The 27,722-nt window shown below is 39.7% G+C and overlaps 1 protein-coding gene across 1 annotated transcript; it reads right to left on the reverse strand.

The window, feature by feature from the left end:
• Nucleotides 1-305: 305 nt before the first annotated feature.
• Nucleotides 306-27,722, reverse strand: ERCC4 (ERCC excision repair 4, endonuclease catalytic subunit). The gene is made up of 11 exons (XM_019750677.3): nucleotides 27,476-27,722; nucleotides 25,994-26,174; nucleotides 22,236-22,431; nucleotides 21,151-21,358; nucleotides 18,945-19,125; nucleotides 17,814-17,942; nucleotides 16,293-16,403; nucleotides 13,990-14,587; nucleotides 12,140-12,232; nucleotides 6,725-6,837; nucleotides 306-4,432 (listed from the first exon to the last, which is right to left on the reverse strand). The coding sequence occupies exons 1-11, from the start codon at nucleotides 27,680-27,682 to the stop codon at nucleotides 3,699-3,701; spliced, it is 2,751 nt and encodes a 916-aa protein (XP_019606236.2). The 5' UTR covers nucleotides 27,683-27,722; the 3' UTR covers nucleotides 306-3,698.

Consider the following 27,722-nt stretch of genomic DNA (forward strand, 5'->3'; position numbering starts at 1 on the left):
AGATTACACTAAATTTTAGATGTGTCAAAAGTATAATTCACTTCTTTCAACTTTGACGTTAAAGGAACAAAAATGTATGAGTCAAGGGTGGAAGGAAATTAATCTCTGTTAAGATGTCCCAGGCACTGTGCTCACCACATATTCATTACATGTCAACAAATGAGTATTTTCAGGAGGAAAATAGTTTGCCCCCCTCCTTAAGGAGACATGCTACAAGATGAAAAGCAACCAAAAGACAAATACACTGAAGCTTTCGAAAGGGGGTTTACCAAGCACGTCAAACGCAACAGCAGTATTTCAAAGAGTTCAGCTTTAATCATTTATTCTGCACAACAAAAAAGAAACCAAATTAAATATCCTCTGAATTTTAAATTATATTTACCAACAAATTGGTAAATATAATGTGTTGGGAATATATGCCCGTTTACTATACAATTTTTACTTTGTCCACAGAATGCTGAGGAAAATACTGAATAAATACACATTTTATTAAAAACAAACACACGAACTCCATTACAAATTGATACAAACCATTTATGTCTCCCTCCCATCCAGATTTTGGCTTACACCCCTTAAAGTCAAAAAGCAACAGTGGTGTAAGCCACCAGTAACCTGTGGATAAAGGCGGTAAATTAAGTACTGAAGTTGAGCATTGAATAGGAAAGAGCTATAAAATAAAATAGAAAGTGAAAAAATCAAGAAAAATGACAACTCATGTCGACATCTGGATACATTTTCATATACTCAAGCCCGAAAAAAGAATTTTCCTACAATGTTGGTTTTTAAGAGGACATTTCTAGGTTAAACTGAACACCAAAGAAAAGGGAATTTCCCTAAAGAGTTTTCTAAGCAAAAGGAAAATCAAATTATGCTTGAAAAACAAAAGCGAAAACTAATAGTATCTGCCTCTCTCCCCCACCTACTTCTTCAGATTTCCTTCAGTGTAGATTTTCCTGCTCAAGGCCACTTATTAATTTACACTGCTATCTCAACACAACCAAATCTAGACTTACCCCTCTGGGTTCCAACGGGTTGATGAATGGGACAATTATTTTCAGACCCTCGTGAGCTGGGAAACTGCTCTCTGGATGTACGCAAACATATGTAGACATACAGTCTACTAAGCCTCAGCTTGAAGAAACAGCACCTTACTGCCAAAAGAACACTATTTATGGCCACTATTAAAAATTATTTCTTCTTGTATAATTTTAAGGAAATACAAAGACAGGCACTATGATTTAAACAAACAAAATTGAAAATGATTTCTCACAATATTTCATATGCTCAAATTTTTATGCAAAAATCTTGTAAAATAGAATTCTGATCTCAAGTTTTTAAAAAACGCTTTTCAAAAGCTAAGCATGAGTTCATAAGTAAACTGGATACTTACGATTCTGAAAGAAAAAGGCAAAGCCAACAAAATGATGCTACAAAATAAAATAGTCATTTTGCAACTATGTGTATTTCTAGTTCCTTTGCCAATGATTCTTAGATTGTAAAAATTTGTAAAAAAATCTGATACAAGTAAGTACATGATCGTTGTATTGAAGGTTTTCCACAACTGGAGACACATTAAAATATATGTATTTAGTTGGCAGAGGAATTGGCAGTGAGAGCCTTTCATCTATAATGCCCAGGGCAGAGTTCATAATTCAAATACACGTGATGGTGCATCTGGCTTTAAAAGTCCAGTAGATACAATGGCAAATATCAAGAATTTGGGAGCCAAGTACACTGACTTTCTAAATACACTTGGCACTGTTATCTGTTGTACTAGATGACAAGGACAAACGGTAGATTTAAGAAGAACTTATTTTTGAAAACTTAACTTGGAGTGAAACCCTTATCAAAGAATGTACTGTGTTAGGATTCTCCTTTTATGCAATGAAAGAACAATAAAAGGCAGGTGGAATTATACAGGAAGAAAAAAATAAAAATTATACACCTCAAGCAGAAGTGCTAGAACAGGTTGAAGAAAAATTATAATAAACATGATTATTTGAGATGGTGTGTCTATTTTAATGTACTTTTAACTACGACTAAACCCTTAAAGACACAGTAACAGAAGTGAAAGTTAACATAGGTATACCTGACATTTTTATTTTTTATTCTCAAGGGTATATTCTTAACCTGGGGACAAAATCAGTAGCTCAAATCTTTATTTTTCTGGGAATTAATGTCTGTTTCTCGTCCTGTTCTCTACCCTCCAAATCACTGTAGAGTTCTACGATAACCAACAGGGCTCCTTGATACCCCTCAATTCATTCTTGTAGTACCCTGGTATAGTTTAAAAGCCACACAGACTTTGACAGTATTAACATATGTTAACATGAGAGACGTTCAGTTTGGGGATGGCAGTTAAAAGTCCTTTTGTTCAAGGTGAAGACCACTTTGTGTTACATGGTCCTCTGAGGTCAAACGGGGTGACAAACAAAAACATGGCTGACGCTGTCGAGACGTCCGACTGCGCGGGAAGGCTAGCAGAACTGATGCCTGTATCAGCTCTTGAGGTAGAAAATTCACTCCTCGTTACTAACTATGGGAATAATACCTAAGTTAAGAATGTTTAAATATAAAAGTTTAAAAACTGCACAAAGATGCCGTGAGTGCCCTGCATGTACATCTCAGTAAAAAGCTAAACTAAATCAGAAAGAGGTTTAGAATGAGATTGTTTTCTTCATGACTTTTTAACTACCTAGATTTCTTTCGACTGTTTATATAATCCATGCATTGACTTTCCATATACTTACAGTCCTTGTATCTCAACTCAAGGCAGGCCGAGCAAGTATTGTATTGCGGGTCACTCATTTGTTTGTCCTCACACAGAGGTGCAGGGAGGTGCTCGGGCACAGGAGCGTAAGAAGTAGAGCATCAAAGAGAGGATGAGCTTACCTCGCGTTTCTAGAGGACACAGAGCTGGTGCTCTGAGGCTACGTGAAGAGAGGCTGGGGAAAGAGGACGTCTTAAGACTACTGCTAGCCATTTGGGCTTATCGAGATCTCTGGGATTAGGAGGCTAAATATCTGTAAAAACGGAGAATTTTAAGGGTTCCTCATCTACACCATCCAATTCTGCAAACAGGTAACTCATTTCATGTTTTAAAAATACTGGTTTTTCAACACCTGAGGGGTACATCTACATCTATTCATGTGACTAGAAAATTAATCAGCCATTTTAGAGGTGGCTGTCTTAAATTCATAGGGGAAAGTCCCCACGAGTTTTCCTTCGAGGCAGACAGGTGGGAGAAGAACGCAGCTGTGCACCGTGTGGTGGAGACAAACTGGTCAGGAAGGGCAGGGACATCTCCGTGTCAGTGTTCCAGGGGCCCCTCTCCAGACAGAGGGGAAGAACACGACTGCATCGGTTTGTGTAGGAAACGTAAATGTCAGCTTGTCTCCAAAGTGACCTTCTAGAAACACTTGTAGAAACCTTACCTGATCCTGACACACCTCATTTAAAACCTGAACACATGACCCCCAGCGTGGACAGCAGGAAGGGAGGACAGCTGGCATGGGAAAATTAAGAGGCCTAAGTGCAAAGTTCAGGGAGGAATCTTGGCTTCTGGTCCCCCGACCTAGGAAACAGACGGCACAATCCTTAACAACACTGGAAGAGCATGAACTAAGGGGCTGATAATTAATAACGGCCTAGTGCAGCTGGCAAGCACAGTCCTGGGATAAGAGAACAGCCACCACTGTTCATGTCTTCCCTTTGCCTTTGGAGAGAATCTCGGTATACGAGGTGTGAAGGAAGTCGTAGAGCTCCTTGGCGTTTGCAGCGTTCCCCAGGATGCCTGTGAGCTTGTCTCGCGACAGGCTTGCTAATTCTGCAATGTTCTTCACGTGGCTCATCAAGGAGCGACAGTTTTTGGCATTGACCCCTGGCATTTTTAACAAGAAGTCTTGGGGACCAGGATTGTACTTCTCCGACTCGGGGAGGGTCTCAGAATCCGCCGTGACAGCCATGGCTGTCGCTGCATCCGGCTGCGGCTTATTTTGTTTCAGCTCCTCGAACAACTCAGCGGTGGCGTGAGGGGAGGGGCACCAGAGCACGCGGAGCCGGGGGAAGTGGAGGGTGAGGAGCGTGAGTTTGGAGCTAATGTCGTTGCTGGAGATCTCCTGATGGAAGGCACCTCGCGCAGTGAGGGAGAAAGGCTTGCTCGGGTCAAACTCGATCAGAAGCACCGGGCGCTTGTAGTAGCGGGACATGGAAATGCACTGGCTGTAGAGGCGGCCATTATTCAACGAGCCGATCAGGTCGCTGATACTCTTGCGCTCCACGCACATTTCTGGAGTCAGAATATAATCGCCGACCTCTAAGGTCACTGGTTCGATGTCAATACCCCGACGGTGGATCAGCGATGGGAGCTCACTTCGGAACTCGCGCACATCCACAACTATAGTCTGCGGCGTGCTTTTCTGCTCCTGTCCACCTAAGGAAGAAAAAGGGGCATTTTAAGCAGTGTCGCAATGGCACAAAGTTTAAAATCTGTGTTTCTGTTGTTAACCTCTGATGCATGGTTACACAATACCTAATGTGTTGTTGTTATTCCACATTTTTCTATAGTTTCAAAAAGGTTTATACAGAGTTAAATAAAGACAATTTACGCTGATTCGTAAGTACCAGCGTCTGCTATGGTTCTCCCTCTGCGGTTCCCCTCCAGCCCCCTATCATTGCACTGACCACATTTTACTGATCACCGTATCCCCAATCCCTAGGACACAGCCTGGCACACAGTAGGTGCCTAACCATGCTGGTGGAATAGACTGCCTTAGGAGCTGTTGTGAACGGTTTTGGAGTTTTGAGTGCTTGTATCAATGACATCAGAGACGGGAAAATGGAAGAAGCTGGGAAAACAAGAACAGAGCTCCTCACACTCTGCTGTGCCAGGCTGTGCTCGTGTTACAGAGCAAATTCTTTCCTTCTTTCTTTATTTTATTGTTCCTACCACCCAGATGTACTCTTTAAAAAAAAAAAATTAAACTAACTGGGGTACACTGGTTAATAAGGTTACCTAAGTTTCAGGTGTACAATGCTAGAACACATCACTGTACACTGCATTGGGTGCTCACCACCCAAAGTCTAGTCTCCTCTCGTCACCATATATTTGACCCTTTCTCCTTTCCCCACCCTCTTTCCCCTCTGGCGACCATCATTCTACTGTCTATGAGTTTGTTGCTTTCTGTTTTACATCCCACATATGATTGAGATCACATGGTAAAGAACAAATTCTGTATTGGGTCTGGGATAGGGTCTAAGACTCGGCGTTTCAACAAGCTCCCAGGGGATGCTGATGAGCCACCTTGAAGACCACACAAGGGCTGTGGTTGTTGTAGGCAGGATAACGGCCCCCAAACACGTCCATGTCCTAAGCCCTGGGATCTGTAAATATGTGACTTTACATGGCAAAAGGGACTTTTCAAATATGATTAAATTATAGATCTCAAGACTGGGAGCTTATTCTGGATTATCCAGGCAGGCCCACGGGTCCTCATATGTGAAAGAGGGGAGCAGGAAGGCCAGAGTTGGAGCCGCTGGCTTTGATGGTGGAGGACGGGGCCATGAGCCAAGGAATGCAGGCGGCCTCTAGAACCTGGAAAGGACAGGGGGTCTCCTCTAGAGCCTCCAGAAAGAATGCAGCCCTGCTGACACTTCCGTTTTAGCCTGGTGAAACCCACCTGGACTTTGGAATTGTAAGATAATGAATGTGTGCTGTTTCCAGCCACTACGTTTGCAGTGATTTGTTACAGTAGCAGCAGGAAACTAACAGGATGTACAGAACTAAACTCAAAAGGATGCACTTCTGTGAATAGCTTTCTGTGCGGCACCTACACACTCAAGCCTATCTTCCTTCATACTGTTTTATATTCTGAAGTTCTGCACGAAATGTCACCAAACTATCTGAGTTAATAAGAATCTTCTTCAAAATGACCTAGATGCTCTGAGGCAGTGTTTCCCAAAGGACGATCCAAGAACCATTTCCATCAGAAGCCCCTCAACTGCTCATCCCATTTCAGATCCACTGAATCAGAATGTCTACGGACGGAGGCCTGTCAATCTAGGTGATCTGAGGTTATTCTTAAGTATTCTTAAGTTCTGAGACCCACTGCTCTAACTGTGCTTACCCCACCAAAGGTTAAATCAACTCAATCATATTGCTGTCCTCATTCATGCCACTTGGCTGATGTCAGCTGCTGCTATGGGGAAATAGGGACGTGGAGAGTGGGAAATGGTTATTCCTGGCTCCTGGTGCCCTTGGAATTCAGCAGGTCATGGTGGCATGCCACACTTTGGATACTGCAGAGAAACGAGAGAACTGCACACCTGTGATCTAGAGAAGCGCCAAGAAGCAAGAAACAAATCCAGAAAGAGAAGTGGGAATATGCTTCAAACAACTCCGATCTATTTATCCGTGAGTTAAACGCTCTTCTTCTGGTTAAGAACCTGATCAGCACTTAAAAAATTTCCTTGCAAAAAGTACACTCTCAGTCTTAACTAAGCACATTTACAAGCAACTCTGGAACGTAACTGATTTCCAAGCTGGGGTCACAGAACGCAGCCTCACTTACATTACTGATGAGGCGCCTCTGATTCAGGAAGCACACATGATTAACAGGGGATGGGAGAAGACATCCATTCTGAAGTTTGGCAACAAAACCAAGACTCTGAAGAAACTCTGGGACCTCACAGCCTCCTTTACAGGTAAAGGGCAAGACGGACTCACCTGCTTTACGAGTGTCGGCAGGAACATTTGTAGACATGGAGCCTCTTACCAGGTCTAGGTTTGTTTCACTTCTGCCTTCTCTTTCTTCAGGGACAACCATGCTAGCCTTTTCCCTGGGGGAGAAAAGCATTTCAAAGATTTTTTTGAACTAATTTCAAAATTCCAGATTTCAATCTTTTGTAAATTGTAATACAGAAAATGATCTACATGACTGTAGTGCTAAAAAGAGAATACAAGAAATACATTAGAAGTAAATATGCACAAGTGATCAGTAAAGGAAGAAGAAATTTCTTGGTTGGGTACTACTTCCGATCTTCCAGTCAAATAAGCTGCTGTTTATTTTCTGTTCTGTGTGTCCTTCAAACACTTTCAGACATGACATAAGCATGTACAAAAATGCCAGAAGAGATTATTGAGAACTTTTTATAAAAACATACAAATGTGTTATTGAGCATTAAAAATAATTTAAATGATTTATATTCCAGTATTTTCAGAGTAATCATAAATAGGGATGGTTAAAAAATCAAGGGTATTGTAACAGTTATATAAGACATCAGAGGTAGCTTGGGGGAGGGGGTTAACAAGGAGTGTAAATGTCTAACTAGTATGTTGCTTTGTACACCTGAAACTAATAAATAAATAAATAAACGATTAAGAAAATGAAAACATATTATGATATGACCTTGATTTGAAAAACTCCAGGTAGGAGGCCCCATTAAATATGCTCCATTTTAAAGAAAAACAAGAAAGCAAAGGGTTACACAACCTACATAAGGCCCTCAGAACAGTGCCTGGCATGGAATAAATGTTAGTTGTTATTATAAGTGTACTTTTCCTGTAATGTGATAACCTCATCTCCTAATTATCCCTGATTATACTGAAAAAAAAAAAAAAGATTTACTTTCAAATGATTGCAAACTGTTTCAATTAATATTGTTAAATAAAACAGTTAGTTTACTATAAAATGTTATAATTGCAAATTGAATCTGAGAAAAAAATAGACTCTTGAAATGAAACCACGGTTGTGAAGAAAATATTAAGTCTTCCTAGCCAGTAATGCAAACGATTTTAACAGAAATTTGCAATAATTATAAATATTCAGTCCCTTGTTTTCAACATTTAGCATAATTATTCAAGTTACTCTATGTGATGGACATAAAGAATTTAAAGATTCAGATTCCTAGTCCACTTCAAGTACTGAGGTTTCTTACTTTTGCTTTAACATCTTCAGCGATATCTGAATGGCTTGTACAACATGACGATATACGGAGGAGGTGCTGATGAACAAGTCTTCAAATGGGCACTTATTTAAGCCCTTATGCTAACCCACTCTGTGATATTTTCTAACTAACATTTTAAATGATCTTACCCCTTCCTTTGAAAAGCAGTGACTTCTCCAAAACTATGTATATTCAGTCTGTTGTTACTAATTTTTCTACCTAGGGAGCATTTTGTTACCAATACTCAGAAGTGTAATCTTTCGTTCTCTTTACTTGTCATCTGTAATCTACTGATGTTTAATCCAAACAGTCCCTCCACTGCCAGCCCACTTGATTCATTCTCTGGTGATTTTCAATAGTCACACTGCTTTTGTTCTTACCACGTCACCCACGGGCGTCCTGGCAAAAGCACCTTATCTTACTCTCACATTAAGTTTTTCTCCAAGTACAGGCCCAGTGCAAATTCTCTTTCAGCAACGCACCTCACATATATCTTGCTTTTCAAAACAAACACTTCTCAAATTCCCCAGGTTTTCGTAACCATCTGACAACTGCCGTGTAACATGGGAAGATCTAACTTACATTAAGTAGGCAATCACCATTGAGAGAGTTTAGAAAATTATGCCAGACCATGGAAAAACTACCTTAAAACCTGGTACGGAAATTATTGTACAGATTGAAATGTAGGAGACTGTTCATATCCCAGGTTCTGTCACGTGAGCTTTCTGATACACACTAGGCGTATCCAGACCTTATCACCGAGCCCTCTGATGTGTAGAACCACTTGTATAAACCAGGGACGACATGGGGTCCCCAACATCTTGCTACAACCTACTGAAAGTACTCTTGGAGGTTGGGCTCCCTCGTGAAGGAAGCCTGGAGCACAGACTTACTTTTCAGGCAGGCCTGGGCTGCTCAAAGCCGGCTCATTCCCAGGAAAGGCTGTCTCCTCAGGACTGCCCCTTGGCCGGTTTCTGGGAGATGAGCTCTGAGCCCCTGGAATATGCTGCCTGATAAGAGGGTTTTGAGCCTGAGGCCTGGGGCCACCCGCAGCAGTTGGATCAGATGCTTTATGCCAACAGTGTGATTTATGGTGAATACCCGTTTTTGCTCTGGGGTGGGGGAGTGGGGTGGAGTCTATAACACGGGTACTCTGTGTCTCTGGGACAGACCCCCAATAAAAACACTGCACCCCTAGGCTCGGGGGAGCGTCCCTGTCACACACTGCTGCTGGGAGGATCAGGCACATCTGTATGACTCCCCTTATGCCTGGCTCTTCCCGGACTCTGCCCCACGTGTTCTTTCCCTTGGCTGATTCCAGTCTGTATCCTGTTGCTATCATCAAGCGTAACTGTGAGCATCCCTGTTGTTCTGATTCCCATGGGTCCTTCTAGTGCGTCACCGAGCCTTAGGGTGGTCTTGGCGACCCTCAACAGGACACCAATAACCTAATCTGAATATTTTAGCTCTGTGTGCTCTTTTCTAACTGGGCGACAATGACTTTGATCATCCTTAGGCTAAGATTGTTTTCAAAAGGGAAGGCATGCTTAGGAGGTCCTGGTCCACATCCAGTTATCGTTGATTCTTTGATTCCATCTCCTAAACAGCTCTTAAATCTGTTCCCTTCTCTCCCTCAACAGGATCTTGGCTACCTCCCTCCTTTACTTATCAGACAATTGCAATAGCCTCCTCATTGGTTTTCCTGTGCCATCCATTCCTCATTTGATGCCAGAAAAAAGCCTTTGGAAATAGACTTATGTCACTTTCCTGCTTAGAACTCTTCAATGCTGTCATATTGCCTTTAGAGACAAGTCCTAGATAGTCTTTAAAAAACTTTTTTTTTAATTTTTCAATTATAGTTGACATTCAGTATCATATTAGTTTCAGGTGTACAGCATAATGATTAGACATTTATATAACTTACAAAGTGATCCTCTGATTAGCCTACTACCCCCTGACACCACCCATAGTTATTACAATATTATCGACCAGATTCCCTGTGCTGTACTATTTTGTAACTACCAGTTTGTGCTTCTCAATCGCTTCACCTTTTTCACCCAGGTCTGTCTGCTGTCCCCTCCCCCCCCAACCTAGCCACCATCAGTTTGTTCTCTGTATTTATGAGTTTGCTTGTTTTGTTTGTTTGAAGTCCTAAATCCTTACCAGGCCACTTGCACCTGACCCTTCACACACACCCATGTTCAACACAACCCCTCCTGCCTGGCTCATCTACCGTGTTTCCTCCAAAATAAGACCTAACTGGAAAATAAGCCCTAGCATGATTTTTCAGGATGCTCGTAATATAAAATAAGCCCTACCATATTTCCCCAAAAATAAGACCGGTCTCATATTAATTTTTGCTCCAAAAGACGCATTCCAGCTTATGTTCAGGAGGTGTCATCCTGAAAAATCATGCTAGGGCTTATTTTCCGATTAGGTCTTATTTTCGGGGAAACATGGTACATAGCAACTAACACACATTCTTCATGGATCAGCTGAAGTAACACTTCTTCAGGGCAGCTGTTCCTATGCTCCACACTGGGTTAGGTCTCTTTGATACCCTCTCTTATTACAGCCATTTTAACCTTTGCAGCCAGCAGCACTCTGCAAAAGTCTATTCATTATAATGGTCCTAGTCACTTAAGGTTTGTCTTTTCCACTAGAGGATAAGCTCTAGGAGAGCAAAGACATTTTCTGCACCTCTGTAACTGCAGCACTTTGATGTTAGCACAGGGCTTGGCACATAATAGATGCTCAATAAATAACTGTTGACTGAGTCTTGGGAGCACAAAGGTCTAGAAGATACACACAGCCACTAAAAGCTTTGGACAAGAACAGGTAGCCTGTATAATACCTGGTTTGCTATCATGCTTTCTGAAATATTTTTTTCAAGAAACATATATACACACATATACCACATAAACCATTACACAGAGCACGTTAATAGAAAACATATTTTCATAGGCTGAAAGGACAGATTAATAATCATTGTATGACTAGGAGCTGGAAGAATCCATGGCCAAAGCTTGTCACAATCACAGAGGATTTGAAGGGAGGGCAGAGGTACTAGCCAGGTACCGTGCTGAGCTCCTCCATAGGGACTCAATGACACTGATTCGGTAAACACCCGGTTTCAGGAATGCGTGCCCTGGACAAACTAGGGTACGTGTGTATTTTATGCATATGCTGAGAGCCCACAGCCAGTGTTGAAGGATCATTCTCCATTTTGAAATTTTGTCTAGGCCCTGGCAGGTAAACTGCCACTAAAAGTGTTTTGTGCCTTCTCATTGCCATTGATACATCGCCAGTGTCAGAGGTCTGGAAGACGGGGATGGCCCAGTCACACTCAGCCCTCACCATGGTCTCCTCTGGTCTTGCCTTATCTCTGGCTCAGCTCCAGGATGCCCCGTCCACCCTGCCCTGGCTTCGGAGGCCCCTTAGAGAGCATCTGATCCATCCTCCCTCACCAAGCTACAAGCTCCTTGACAACACGCCTGGTGGGAGGTTATGCGATTTCTCAAACACTTGCAGAGGTGAGAGGTAGCCATCCAGCTTGCGAACCTCTCACTCAGAAACATTTTCCTTATGTTAAGCTGAAATGCCTTTCCTATTTGGATTGGGAACATTAAATTACACTCATTCTCAAAAACATACACGTCTGTTCAGATAAATGTCACACCTGTTCAAAAACATTTTCCCAGAGTGAGTCTATTGATCTGAACAGATCAGGTCGTAAAAGTATGTCCCAGTAAAAGATTAAGCAGTCACATACCCATAGACAATGGAAATTATATAAGAGAGAGAAAAAAATCATCATTCAAAGGGATGGGAGAAATCTTGTGCATGGGGCAGGGGGAGAGAGTTATTTAAGAATGTATTTCTTAGAAAAGTAGTGTTTTAGTTACATTTCTGGTGTTTTATGTCATACTTCTTTACAAACAAGAACAGCAGTTCTCCTCACATTTCTAATATTCTACTAAACCACGTGGAAAGCAAGTGGAGAAGAGCGGGGATGAGAAAAAGGAAGTAGGTGCTGTTGCATATCCTGGTTTATCTTGACACGATGCTCCCCAAATTCTTCCCTCTCCATCTTTCCCGAGCGCTTCGATACCCACCCAACTGCCTCCCAGAGGAGCCCCCGGACCTTGAAAGGCCTTCAATGCAGTTTGTGCTTTCATACAGATCTAGGTGTTACCTGATGAGTTTTTCAAAAGCTTCCTTTTCTTTCCGCAAAGCAGTGAGATAGCGTTGTTCCTCCGTTGAACCTCCATATATAAGAAAGTAAACCCTGCAAGTTAAGACAGAGTTCTTTTAGGCTGCAAACACATAACTTTTAATCCCTGAAAGGAAGAGCACAGCATTTGAACTCAGCAACCTGGAGTGCTCACATAATAAATATTTGATTACGAATAAAAGGTTCTATTAATCACATACTTACTGAAGTGAAGCTGCCCAAACCCCACCTGTTAAAGGTCTCATTACCACGTGGGTTTTTTGTTTTTTTTCTTCCGCCAAAAGGAGGAACAGAGTTTAGGTAAACATTGAAATATAACTAGAGGGAGAGAATTATTCTTTCCTCATAACTATAAACAAATTAGAAAACACAAAATCTTAGTGGCTTCTTTTTTTCTCAAGTTTTCTTTGCATCTCTGCCAAATAAGCATTTAAAAAGTTGGATAGTAGTCATAAAAACGAGCTTATGAAAGTTCACATTTGTGAAAAATAAACAAATGAAATCTATATGACCTTTATCTTCACAAATACTTTCTCAGTTATTTTTTATTCATCTTAACAGAACCAAATCATCACACATTTTATATAAACACACGGATACTGAAGACATATGGATTACATCAGCCTCCTCCCAAAATAATTTGATGTATGCTTTTCTCTTAGAAAAGGGCTGCTTTTCTGTCTTGTTTATTGCTAAGATGAATTAATTACCTCTTCTGTCCCTTTTCTTCACCTTGTATCAGAGATATTTTCCTTGTAGCCCTCAATTTTTCTTTTAGATTTTATCTTCCTAGAGTATATTCCTTTCAAGTCTGAACAGGGAAGAGAGACCATTGGACAATGAATCCAGAGGTCTTAGCTCTCCCACAAACGTGCCGTGTGGCTGAGGGCAAGTCATTCTCCATTTCTGGGCCTCAGTTTCCCACTGACAGAGCGAGTGGTTGAACTCCCAGGTCCCTTCAGATTCTGACATTTGATTTGCAAATATCACAGGCAAAAACAACACACAAGCTATCTATAAAGGTAACCAATAGCAAAGTATGAAGAATTTACCAGCCTGTAATTATTTCACCACCTTCATCTAATTTCCTCATCCTGCATTATTCCTGACCCACTTCCTCCATTCACCTCTATGAGGAAAGGCTGCCTTAGTTAAAGTGCTAGAAAAATTTCTTTTGGCTCCGTTTTTGGTTCAGACTGAGTTCAGGATGTTAATTTTGCTGTTTATTCCCCTCAGATAACTGGAGAGCCAGAACATTATATTCTCTGGGAGGCATCATTTTCTCATCTGATATTTCTGTAGATTTTTCATCTGATATTTCTTGAAACTGGAGAAAACTTAGTACAATAATTCCCCTAATAACTTTAGTTTTATGTGACTGTCACTCTGGGTCAATTCTTAAAATTTATGAGAAAGACATTTTAGAAGACTGAAATTACTTAGCGGAGTCATAATTATATTAATTTTGGGGAGAAGTTCGGATATTATATTTCCTAGACATCTTCAAATGTAGCACCCCATAAGCTACAAACCAATACATCAAGAATATGGAACACAGCAGCAGAGCAGCAAGGAAGCAGAGCACGAGGGGGCCCCTAGATTAGTCGTGGTGCTACACTGGACACCCTTCCTATGCAAACTTCCCAGATCCATCAGAAAGCAAAATGAGGCTTCATAACCTTAACCAACATCATAATCATGGAATGTTAAGGATAAGAAAACCCACATGCAATGGGTATGGTTTCTGTGTTAAATCCTAACAAACTGAAACTGAAACCTTTAAGATGCAGCTCATATTCTTTAGAACTTGCCTCAGAGGTTTCCCGGTCCGACTTGCTCTGTAAATTTCAAGCTGTCGAACGAATGTCAACTCTGCATCATACAGAACCACGTATCGCGGCTCCAGCTCATGGAGTACCCTTGTCAGAGCGTAGGGGTCACTACAGCCCAGAAGTGGGTGGATGATAGTGAGGGGCTCTTTCAGGATTCCATAAGCGGCATCGGATGACAGGTTTAAATCAAACTCCTCGTGCTTAATTTCCTCTAAGCAGCTTTCTGGGCTACTGCTTACGTCTCTAGGACATCTTTCCTTGCCGTCCCCTTCCTCTTCCAGTTCCTCAGGGTGCCCCATCATCTGATTTAAAGTTAACCCTCGTTTTTTCTTTTTGACAGTCCTTTCTTTGGTAGAAGCCCTTCCTTTGTTTTTGGGGTCTTTGGGTCTTTTGCTAGATTTCATAATTCTCTTTGAGCTGTCCTCCGTTCTGAGTTTCATCCATACTTCTTCAGCTTTGCTATCCTTCTCAAAGGTTTTCCTGTAGAGTCTCAGCAAGAAGGCCTCTGCTCCCATAGTGATATACTCTCTCAGCTGGGAACATGTTCGGTCATCACTTGCACAAATAAGTACTTGACCTAAAATTAGAAAACGATGTTATGTTACTATTACCTCACATCTCCTCCCATTACCCACAGGCCCCCTCGCCCCTTCCCCCACAAGGAAGATGCATCTACCCCTTGGAGCTAAAGATACAACATTTACAATTTGTTTGGAAAGGGTCTCAAAGGCTTACCAAATGCTTTCGCCTCTCTGGCAGGATTACTTGAATCTTTTGAGTAAAGATGAAGCCAGAAATTATACATAGAGTCTTATGAAAGTAGAACCATGGTATAATGGAGGCTTTAAAGAAACTTTTTTTAATGAACAACTTTCCAGAGGATCTTATACACCAAAATAAATTCCACATGGATTACAAAGTCAAATGTTAAATATTAAAGTATAAAAAAAGGTGACTATTCTTCATCTCTCTGGCTAGAGATGATTTTCTAGGCTTAAAAGTAATGGAAGAAATCTCTGAGGAGACTAATATCTATAAGCTCAGATTGAGTCTGTAAGACTAAAAACTATGCATAAAAAACTAAAGAGAAAAAACCTTTATGTAACAGTTCTGATAAATGTTAATATCTTTAATATATAAAAAGCCAATACAAACTAAGGACATAGCCCAAATGGACAAAGGAAACTAAGTTCACAAGAGAGGAAATGCATTTGAGAAAATATTGAGCTCACCAAACATCAAAATTTAAAACAAGTTAACATTTTTCTCCAATCAAACGAATACAATTGTTATATTCATTTGTATACACACACAAATAGGCTGTAGTCATTGTTAGCTAAGTGAAAAAGAGACAAGCTCTTACACTGCTAGAAGAAATGAAAGTTGATAAAAACTTTCTGTAAATCAATGTGGTAAAATGTCTTGAAAACTTTAAAAATGTTAGTATCCATTTGACTCATTAATTCTATAGCTAGAAATGATATCTACCTATGACTTTTAACAATGTGAAATAGAAAATACATGAAAGAAAAACAGGAGGGAAATAGGCCAATGTTAACAGTGGCTACTAGACATCATTTTTCCCTTCTCTTTTTTTCTTCATATTTTTCACTTTTTCAAGATGACCATGTATGACGTTGGATCTTAAATCATAGCACCGTAAGTTCTGGGATAGTATCACCAGCATATTTACTAATATAAGGATTATGTGCTTGCCTCTATTGCTTTGCAGTAGTTCAAAGACTCTAGATATTTTAAAAATATATTTCTTTTATTTTATTTTTTACTGGTTTTATTTTTCAAATGTAGCTCAAGTTTAGTCTACTGTGCTCATTTATTAGTATACTCATATTTAAATAGAGCAGTCCTAAAATTTGGAATTATTTTAGGGATAGGTCAATGTCACTCCATAGAATATAGTTCAGGCTTCTTTGGAAAGATTCTTGCTGAGAACGTAAAACATAAGACACTTTAGCTTTCTCCTGGGGGTTCCAGATTTCAAGCCTGGTGAATATATATGTGGAAATTAGCTTAGTCTTTAAATAGAAGTCCTAAGAACTCAACCAGTAAAAAACCCTGCTTTCATGAATACACAATGATTCAACCTGGAGAAAATCACACCAAATGAACAGAAAGAGGGTTCCCGCTAGGATTTTGGTGTTCATTTGGCATTTATTCTTCTACATTTTATAAACAAAACAACAAGGTATTTTTAAAAAGCTAATCAAAAAGACTCATTTGCTCGATTTTAAAAGCAGATGTCATCATCTCCTTTTTCCTACCTGGACCGCCAAGAGCCTCACTCTCTGTATTTTCTGCCTCAATTTCTTTCAGTACTTCAGTCAGCGCTTCCCACTTTGGGTTGCTTTCTAGGACCAGTTCCTTTTTTGTTTCTGTATAGAAATAAAAGATAATCTCATTGTATGCGATAATTTTTATCCATAAAGTACTGCAAAGGCTTTTAAACAACACCTAACACAAACGTCATTCCATAAGCCCATTCCTTTGTGCTTCCTTCAGAATGACGGATAGAATTTGCTTCCTTGGAAAATGTCTCCTTTTGCTCTAAGTGAAAGACACTTCAAACCAACATTAATAGAGATTTCATAATGCCTTGATAGAAAGTGATAATTAACAGTCACTAATAAGAGATGATTTTGTGTTAGTTGTCAACTGTGATGCTATATACCACCTGCTATACAAAATAAAGGAATCAGTAGAAAACAACAGTATTTGTTATTTCTAAAATTCCCATGATTTTCACAATCCTGAACATGGAATAGAAATAGACAACAATCAAACTTTTATTTCACATCACTAATACATATAATTAAGTTTTGAAATAGACCTTTGTACTAGAAAGAAAGCAAGCATTAAACCTATCCCATGCCTTAAAAAAACCAATGATATTTTTGTTGTTGAGTTGTATGAGTTCTGTATACGTTTTGGATATTAGCCCCTTATTGGAGGTATCGTTTGCAAACATCTTCTCCCATTCAGTTGGTTGCCTTTTTGTTTTGTTGATGGTTTCTTTTGCTGTGTGGAAGCTTTTTAGTTTGATGTAGCTTGAGAGTACCATGCTAAGTAAAATAAGTCAGATGGAAAAAGGACAACAACCGTACAATTTCACTCATATGTGGGATATAAAGACAGCAACAAACGAACAAACAAAACAAACAAACTCAGAGACACAGACAACAGTATTGTGGTTACCAGAGGGGAGAAAGAGGGTAAAGGGGGTCAAATATATGGTGACAGAGGGAAACTAGACTTTGGATGGTCAGTACACAATACAATACAAAGATGATGCATTATAGAATTACACACTTGAAACATATATAATGTCATTAACAAAACTTACTCCAATAAATTTAATTAAAAAGCAATGATATTATACCTAATATACGAGTATTGGAATAAAATCTACATTTGTCTCATTCTAGTATATCTAAGTCCTCTAAAAGCTAAAAGGATGTTAAAATGGTCCACTAAGACATTAAGTGCCCAATATAGTAATGACTCTGAAGTTAAAAAAATCTATAGTTTTTATGCAGCAGCAGAAATCTCTTGATTGACACTTGGCACTCATTATTTAGACTCCTTTGGTAATGAATTCTAACACTTTACATGGTGAATATTTTTAACGTACATTACATATGCTACATATAACCTACATTTATCATACAGGCACCCATTTTTCACATGGCCAAAAATGATTTAAAATTATAGTGTAACTTGGTAAGCAATTCCACACCAAATACTTAAATAAGAGACACGTTTAAAGACTTAGGCCTACAAGATACCTTGTTCTTCCTTAATCTCCACCTTTTCAGACATTTTGCCTTTTTTACTCATTTTGGCATCTGGAACACGATAAACCCTTGCTCGAGCATGTATAAACATCGAGGTGCTGGAGTCAAGAAACAGCCAACCTAATATGAAAAGTGAAAAAAAAAAAAAGCAACCCTTCAATTTACGGTTAATTTTAAAGAATCTCTGATGCTCACATGACCTCTATATATGCCTGGCTGCCATCTTGTTCTCCTCCAAACCACACCTTCTCCCTTAGTGGGGCCTCTGTCACTGTTGGGTTAGACCAGTGGTTTTCAAAGTACGGGCTACAGACCCCTGGAGGTCCCAAGGTATTTTCAGGGGGTCTGTATCCTCGAAACTATTCTCATAATAACACTAACTCATTATTTGACGTTTGTCCACTGTGCTGACATGTCTGGTGCCAAAGCACTGGTGGGTAACACTGCTGGTGCCTGGGCACGACCAACGCAGCAGAACCAAAGCGTACTAGAGGTCAATGTATCCTTCGTTTCTGCACATTTGCAGTTTATTACCCAAGAATGTCTCTGCTGAAACAGTGAAAACTATTAGTCATATTAAATCTTGGCCTCAGGAGCCCATGGACGACGCTTTGAAAAGTGACCGGTTTCACCACATAATAAAACAGGCCACAACAGTGTGGGGAGGAGGGGACTGGTAGGAAAGCAAGATGGGGCCAGTTGTATGTGTATGTTTCCCTACACATCTCTTCTCTTTCGTTTTCAGCACCCGACCTGATGAAATCCCATGCTACCTTGCTGTTTCTTCGTGGAAAATGAATTTTAAGTTCTCAACAACTAAACTTCTAGATCATAACCTATTTCTAGGTTGGGGACTGCCTGTAAGACGTTCAGTCTTTTCTTGAAATAAGATTGCCCAGAATGGATATAAATATTTATATTTATATAGAACAGAAGTAGAGTAGGTGGAAACATTAGCTATCAATAAAATCTACATCCTTGTGCGGTGAACATAAAATGTAGTTTGAAACCTGAGTACACCATGTAGGTGAATCTAGAACTCCCCACACCTGATTCCCCTACAAAATCCAGAACTTTATTCAAATCAGCTCCTAGAATAATATTAGTATTTTTATCTCACACCTGAATTTTGACCAAAAGCCTTCTCTGTTGCTCTCAAAGATTCCAGAAGATTAAGAAATGTGATACAATCATACTGAGAGAGATACTGCAACAAAGTTCGTAATATCTTCAAATCCTGAACCAAAGATTTAGTCTTGGCTCCAAGCTGGTGCCACAAAGGATCCAGATAATGGCGGATTGTCTAAAACAAGAATAAAATTTAGTACTGCTAAAATATGTTCAATATGGCTATTACTAATACAGATTATATTTTCAACAAACATTGTCCCCTGTATACCCAAAAACTGGTTAAAATGGAAAAGTTTATGTTATGTATATTTTACCACAATAAAAACAAAACAAAACAAAACAAAACATTATCTTCCAAGGAAGTGGATAGAAAATTTCAGTTTCTAAGGTTCTAATAATGTTTATCTTTTCAAACATAAAGAAGAGTGTCTTATCATTAGATTCTTTATGATCAGACAGAGTAAATTCATAATTATCCGTACTTACACTACTAGTCAAAAGAGAAAAGGACTGCTAACCATCAGATAATCAAATATTTGTTTTTAGGAAGAGTCAAAGGATGTAGCTAAGACACACTCAATTTCTGCCAAGTTTGCCATGACCCTACCCTGGATGGATAAAATTGTGGGATCCAGTTGGACAATGGAGCAGGGGTATAAACCAGGGAAACTAAATGGCATTAAATTAAATAACAATGTACTTAATTTGTTGGTGCAAAAGATGTTCAGTTTTTGTTTTTTTTTTAAGTGTGATTCAGGGGCAGAAAAATATTTGTTACATTAACAATCGACTAAATTGTTAAATAGTTACATCGACTAAATTGTTAAATTAACAAATTGACTAAATTGGAATATTTTTTAAGATCCTAGAAAGTTGCCTAAGACGAAGAACCACTTTATGTACATATCATGTGGGTAGCTACATATCCACATTTATGTATATTCACATTTGCTTCATATACTGATTCTGAAACTACAAAGGATAATACTTACAGCATGATATGGAAGCTATGTGACATCCTATCTAACAAATTTGATGCTGAGCAGGAGTAACATTTGGATGAGCACCTCATGTATTGTCTACCCTGGGACTCTTGGGAAAATGAAATAATACTATTAATAATTACTCCAGGACAACAGGCAGGTACTGGGACTGTCCTAGACAAACGGGGACATTTAACTACATGCCTCGTTTGTAAAATCATCTACAAAAGTTAAATTTTCAAACAAGATGCAAATTATACCTATATTTAGGTGTAGTTACTAAGAGAATATTTAAAATTTTGACTTTTACTAGCCAGGGGATGACAAACAGAGATTTAGTGGAAAACATACTATGGTTTGTTTTTCTTGGGACATACATATTATATTAAGAGAATGTGAAGGTTTTTTTTTTTCTTTTTTGCTTCACCATGCACTAAATTATAATAAACTTTATTTTAAGAATGAGGAACGCAACACATGAGATTAGTTTTATGTGTTATTATTTCACAGTAAAATGACTTTTTGGAAGAATCAGAAAAATGAAGAGCTAAATTTTTCCATTTTTATAATCACTCTGCATTATTTCCAGTGACAAAGAGGTTGATTCAGAGTTTTGAAGACAAGACAAGAACTTATTCTACCAAAATATATTTTTTAAAAGCTGCCTGGAATTCTTAAAAAGTCAGCGTTTTCTGGATTCAATCTCAGATATCTATGTATCTGTATTACTATTAATCTATAATGAAAAAAATTAGAATGAAAGTTCCTTGAATTAGAGTCTTACCATTTTCTCAATTCAGAATGTAATTTTAAGACAGAACAAGTTTCATAATCCTCAGTAATGAAAACTCATCCATATTAATTTTATTCCAAACAAGAAATCATAAATCCTGAAGCATTGTTATGTAAAACTCTTCTACCTGTAGATATCCAAATGTTGTAATTTCAGAGCAAAAAGGTTATTTATTCTCCTTTTAATTATACTTAAAATAAGAGATAACTGCTGCAAAAATCAGAGTTGTGCTTATATGCCAACCCACGTATTTTACTACAAACTGTTACCTTCCAGTAAACCAAAGGAGCTGTACTTTAAATCACCTCCGATTCTATTATAACAGCAAATTCTTCTTAAGAACACTGTACATATTAAAATAGCCTGCATTCTTTAAAATAACATAAGAGACTATGCTTAAAAAGGAAAAGAAATAGAGTACCTTGTCAAAGGGTTTTCCAATTGCATTTTCTAAAGATAAATCTTCAACTTCAAGTGATGGGTTATGGCATTTCAATTCCTTGAGACATGCATTTAAAATGTCCAGTATAGCAGTCTGTATGGCAAGCATGGCAGGTGTCATAGAAACATGAATTTCTACGACGTCAGGTTTGTGCTGTTCTAAAAACGAGTTTACTGCTACATGGAACCTAAAGAGACAAATATTTTTCAAACGTTTTCTAGAGTTTCAACAGCTATGTATTTCTAGTCTTCGTGTAAACACAATTAAGAAACAAACAAAATGGAAAGCAAAACGACAATGTTTTCAGGAATACTTTTAACCTCAATGAATGGAAATTATTCAAACAAGGCAGGAGTCAACAACAGATGGTCTGGGCCAAACCTCGTGCCTGTTTTTGGAGTCTCATTGGAACACAGGTTCACCCATTGTTCACGTCCTATGGCTGCTTTCATGCTGACAGCCGAGTTGAGTACCTGACAGACCACATGGCCTGCAAAGCCTAAATCTTTACAATCTGGCCCTTTCCCGGAAAAGTATGTTGATCCCTGAAATAAGGGATCATTAAGAAACAGAAAAGACCACAACTACTCTTAATTACCATACAGTATAACCACAATACCTGTTAGCATAGGTTGCAAAATGTTTGAAAATTGAAACCTGTTTTTCCTAGAAATTCTTCAAAATCTTCCTGCTTTATTTCCCTGATGGGTAATTTTCAAAGTGGAAGTGGGTGTCTTAGCCAATAAATCTGTAGCTCACCTACAGTTGTTGTGTATGCGAGTCTCTAGATAGTTACCTGGAGGTTTCACTAAGTGAACAGGAAAGGATAAAGTGGCAGCATTTAGATGGATTCAACAGGCTACTAGAAAAAGTACTATCAAATCTCTCCTTTTAAACGAATCACACATGTGGTGACCATACAGTACGCACATTCGGATGCATCTGTAATGAAGCTGACTAGCACGTATCAAGTCCAATTACAGTAAATTTTTATATTGCGTTAAAGTGCAAGATTATATTCCAGCAGGTCCTCTCTCAAGAATTCATCACATAAGGCGATTTACCTTGGCCACAGATAGAGCTTCCTGACGAAAAGATTTCTCATCACTCTTTCCACATGACAAAAACCGGTATCAAAGGCAACAGCATTGTCTGTGAAGGCTTTAATAAAACCATGTTTGTTTTTCTGGCGAAAGAGACGCAAGATGAATGCTTCTTGACAAGACTCGATTATTCTGTGAGCTCTATACACCAAGATGCCTAAGGGGGGAAGTTAGAATTTCAATTGCAGAACCGACAGGTAGCTTCCAGGCTTACTTTCATTCACTTCCTCATCAAAGTTTCCTGAATGCCTTCTGAGCACCGGCAAGCACTGTCCTGGACTGGGGTTACAGTCGCAAAGAAAATACCCATGTCCCTATCGTCAGCGCACTTCCAATAAACAATATAAATAAGGAAAATATTTAATAGGTTATACGGTGATAAGTGCTAAGGAGAAAAAATGAATCAGAGAAACAGAGGGAGTATGTGTGAGGGGTGGTGGTTTGCAATTTTAGGTAGGGTGGCCTCACAGAGGTCACATGAGTCAGGCTGGATGGAGATGAGTAGGTGAGCCTTGTAACCAAGAGGGCGAAGAGAGTTCGAGGCAGAGGGAACAATACGAGCAAAGGCCCTGGGGTGGGGCATGTCTGGCAGAGCCGGGGAAGAATTTCTGACAGCTAGGTGGGTCACTAATTCTTCTGTTATGTGTGAATCAGAGGTGGACTACACAAAACTGCTGCATTTTAGAAGTCTGGGCAACATCTGCATCACTTATTCAATTTTTGAACCACGTACTCAATATACGCAATTGAATCAGAATATATTCGATTGAGAGGTAAATTAATCTATTTAAAATAAAAACCTTTAATGAATACATTTAATACATATGTTTTTTTGGTGTGGGTATGATAAGAACACCTCTGAATCACAGAAACAAGCACAATTATACATGTTTCCTTATTTATAAAATGAGTACGGGACCAAATGACCTTTGGTATATGTGCTGTTTTGATGCAGTGTGAATAGTGATAAATTAGGGAGAGACATGAGATGACATAGAAGTGCATAGATGTCATTTCTGGATTAAAACCTGAATTATTCTAGATGATTCGTAGCCTTTTTAGACCTAAATCAAGCTAGTTACTATATCTATATTTGTTACGAATGAACTTGCATGTTTTTGCTCCAGTTCTCATCACTCCTAGGGTCCAGAAAATGACACTAATAGTAATTTACGACCCCTTCTAGTAGTTCAATAAACTCAATTCAGATTCCTTGTGGATTAAGGTAGATGGAGCTAACATTTACTCTAGCTAAGCAAATTGCTTTTCAAACGTGGTAAAAAGTAATAGTGTCATTTCGGAATTTGTAGACAAAGGATTTTCAATCACCCCAATACACGTATATAACTAATTTACTACTCAGAAGAGATTCTGTACCCACTGTAGGCAGGTTTTTCCAAGTGCTCTACTGGGCCATGCTTACTGGTCTGGATTGAAATATTACGTAAAATTAAAAATAATAAAAGTGAACTAAAGAAAAGGTGAACCTCAATTTAAGAAAATGTTGTCCTTCAAAGGTTATCATTCTTCTGGAACCCAGAAGGAGGAAGGAGAGAGAACTAATATTATATCCCAGGCCTTGGAGTTAGGTACTTTTAGAGATTTTTATTTCATTTAATCCTCACAAGAATTTTATGGGATAGGGATTATTATACCAGGAAAGGGAATAGCTTGGTCAAGGTCATTCAACAAGTAACAGGAGACCAAAGGTTCCAAATCATGTGTGTCTGAGAACAAAGCCCGGTTTTTCCTAAGTGACATCATGTGAGCCCCACCCCTCCAACCCCCTTTTAAAAAAAAATAAAAACAACAGAAGCAGGCCATATTTCTGGGGGCAAATCTAGTCCTACAAAAGCTTACTTCAATTTTGATGAGATAACATTTCGTAGCTCATACTGTGATTTCGTACTGTGATTACTTCTGTACATCTGTCTCCTTCACTAAAGAACTGCCTGAAGACAGACAGGATCATAACAAATAGTAATCACAGAAGGCGTGCTATGTGCCATGCATGATGCTAAGAATTTTTCATACCTTATCTCATTTCACTCTCACGATAATCCTAGGAGGAAGGTACTATTACTGTCTTCAATTTACAGATGAGTAAACTGAGTCATTCAGAAATTGACTTTTAATTAGGAACTACCTATAAACTCTGGTTTGGACATTGATTCAGATTGCTCTCTGCCTAATTAGGTTGAGCTGTTACAGAAAGAGCAATACTGACATCTAGTGGTCATTTCAATACTTTTCTTTTTTTCATCAACTTATTAGATTGGTGCAAAAGTAATTGCGGTTTAAAAGGTTAAAAAGTAATTGCAAAAACTGCAATTACTTTTGCACCACCCTAATAAAAAAGTAAAGAAAAATAAAACTAAACATACAAGAAAGCAGCAAACAGTAAAAGACTTTATGATGTATCAAGATTTTGTTTATAAAATGTCATTCCTTTTTTAATGAACACTTAATCATTAAGTGTTTATTATGTACCAGGCACTATGCAAAGCAAATTATTTTATCTTAAATTACTTAATCCTTACAATAACTCTAGGAAGCATTATTCTCTCAATTTAAGAAATGAGAGAACTGGGGCTCATGAAAACAATTCAAGAAAAATTAAGTAACTTGCATGTAAGCAGTGGCATTATCATTTAAAGTCCAGTGATTGTGACTGCATGGTCTGTGCCTCTGCTTATAAAAGCTGTAAATGTCAAATATATGGTGATGGAAGGAGAACTGACTCTGGGGGGTGAACACACAATGGGATTTATAGATGATGTAATACAGAATTGTACACCTGAAATCTATGTAATTTTACTAACAATTGTCACCCCAATAAATTTAAAAAATAAATAAATAAATAAAAAAGCTGTAAATGTTACAAAAGAGTAACAAAACATTTCCTCAACCAGCTCACCATGCACCACATAAGGCACTCATTCATTCATATGTTCATTCATTAAACATTTCTTGAGGGTCTCTCAGGCTCAGGGCAAAATGATAGGCACAGTGGGAAGTACAATAACAAATTTCCTCAGTCTCTTTGCCTTCTAGAAGTTTGCCACAGATCACAGTATACTCATGCATCCCAGCTACCTGGACGAACAAGTTGCTCCTTGTGCTTATGAAGCTTGTTATTTATGAGCCAGACACACAAGTAAATAGGTAAATATAACACGGTGTCCTGAGCACTACGAGAAGCACAGGGTAACCTGCGGTGGGGCCCCTTAAATAGCTTTGGGGAAATCAGAAAAGGTTTCCAAAAGGATAAATAATAATAATAATAAATAATTCCTTTTGTCTATTAATTCTAGCTAATATTAAAACATTCTTCTCAAAACAATTAAGCAACTGCCTGGTTTAATTTCACATCATGGGGAAAAATATTCTCTAAAGAGGAAAACCAAATCATTTAGGAAATATACAGAGTATTTATACACATTTCAAGTCTGATTAGGTTCTAAAAACAAATGCCACCCAATTACCACGTATTTACTGAATATGAGCTTAGAAAATGAGGAACAGTCAATCTTACAGTTATTTACTTATTCAGGACACAAATATTTATCGAGGATCTAAAACGTGTCACATGCTGTGCTAATGGCTGGAAGCACAGTGTTAAGCAAAAACATCCAGTGCCATCCACAAGAAGGTTTGAGTTTAGCAGAAGGGACCAAAAAAAGGGACAAAATTATATTGATAAGGTTTTAAATTCTTACCAGTAATTAAATCTGAAGGTATTCTGTCAGTCAAGAAATCAACCACAAGTATTCGGCTTGTTGCAAATATCACACCTCCTTGGGTGTAAACCTCATAGCGACTGTTGCTTGCGATTTCATTTGTTACTCGGCGAGGGAGGTGTTCGACGCCTTCCAGCTTCAGCTGATTGATAAAATACTCCTAAATCAAACCAAACTTGATTAGCAAGCTGTTGGATACAAGGCGGTTTTTAATAGGTTGCGGGCATTTGTATTTGCAATAATGGGCTGCCTTTCTCTGAGATAATGAACTTACAAATATACAAAGCAAGTTTACTACTTTATGTTGATCAACCAGTCTCCATCTAACTAAGGTTTTCTTCTTTTTGTTTCATTTTGGAGTTTACACGAAGGAATCACTGCACTTGAGTTGTCACAGCATTTTAATGACAACAGAAAAGGCGTTTGAAACCCTGGGTGAAGACTTCTGCAACCTAGCAAAATACTTCCCACCAAAGCCAGGTTTATACTGTATAACAAGATAACTAAGACATCCTTTTCCCAGGCAGTGTTTAGACTTTTAGTTCCGTCTGCATCCACCTTACTGGGGATTTCATCACGTCAGTGGGGCCTTGGCCCTGTGCACCCTCAGTTCCACACTACCCTCACCGGGGCCCTGGTTGCGCGAAGCCCCACCTCAAGCACTGAAGGTACCTAATGAAGTGGACAGGGTCCCCACCCTCAAGGAGCTTGTGGTGCCTCTTCTCAGATTGCTCTCTCTAGGCGCTCATCAAACATGTCAGAGCAAGCTAGGTCACCTGTCAACAGCCCAGCACAGGTGCAATCCCCCTTCTGTCCTCAGTGTCCTCCTTCCTCCGTAACGCCAGGTAACCTTCCCCAGTACCCTCAGCTTCCAGCTCCCTTCCCTTCTGATCCTAAGCCCCGCCTTCCACAGCCCTGGAGAACCCCTCAGTCTCTCCTCTTCCCTACCCTGTTCTTCCCAGCCTCAGCATCTCCTTTCGAGGCTCCCCATGACTCTCAGATTCCTCCATCCCCACCCCTTTTAGGGAATCACTCCTTTGACCCCAGCAAACCCTTTAAATAGCCAACACTGGGACTCCCTCGCCAGACACCCATCTCCTTTGCGGACTTCCAACCGTTCTCTCCAACCCCGTTCTCCTCAAATGACTCCCCTACGCCTCTCAGAGCCCCTCCATCCCTCTCACTGTCCTTGCACTCGTATCAGGGCCCTGCATCTTCCTCGGGACCCCTCCCATCCCTCTCAGTGTCCTCACGCCCCCGTCAGGGACCGCTTCTTCCTCGGGACCTCTGGCATCCCTGTCAGTTACCTGCAACTGCCCAGGAACCCCCATTCAACGGCCTCCCACCCGCGTCAGGGACCCGCATTGCCCTGAGAGGCCTCGCATCCGCGCCGGGGCCTGCATCCGCTCGGGAGGCCCCCAGCGCTCTCGGGGTCCCCTCAGCCCCGCGCGGGCGCCGCACCTCCTCGGCCGGCTGCGTGTTGAGCACCAGCACCAGGCATGCCGGGTGGCAATGCAGCCGGAGGAAGTGGTACAGGAGCCTGTCCGCGCCGAGCCCGCGGGCGCACACTACCAGCCCGTCCGTGTCCAGCAGTTCCAGCACCAGCTGCCGCTCATACTCCAGCAGTGGCGCCATAGCCGTCAGTCGAGGCGACAGTCCCAGCTCCATGGGCGCCCTTCCGGGGCCGAAGCCGAACACAGCCGAAGAG

This window comes from Rhinolophus sinicus, chromosome 10 (assembly GCF_057876585.1).
Source record: "Rhinolophus sinicus isolate RSI-liver-muscle chromosome 10, RSI-T2T, whole genome shotgun sequence".
Classification (NCBI taxonomy): domain Eukaryota; kingdom Metazoa; phylum Chordata; class Mammalia; order Chiroptera; family Rhinolophidae; genus Rhinolophus; species Rhinolophus sinicus.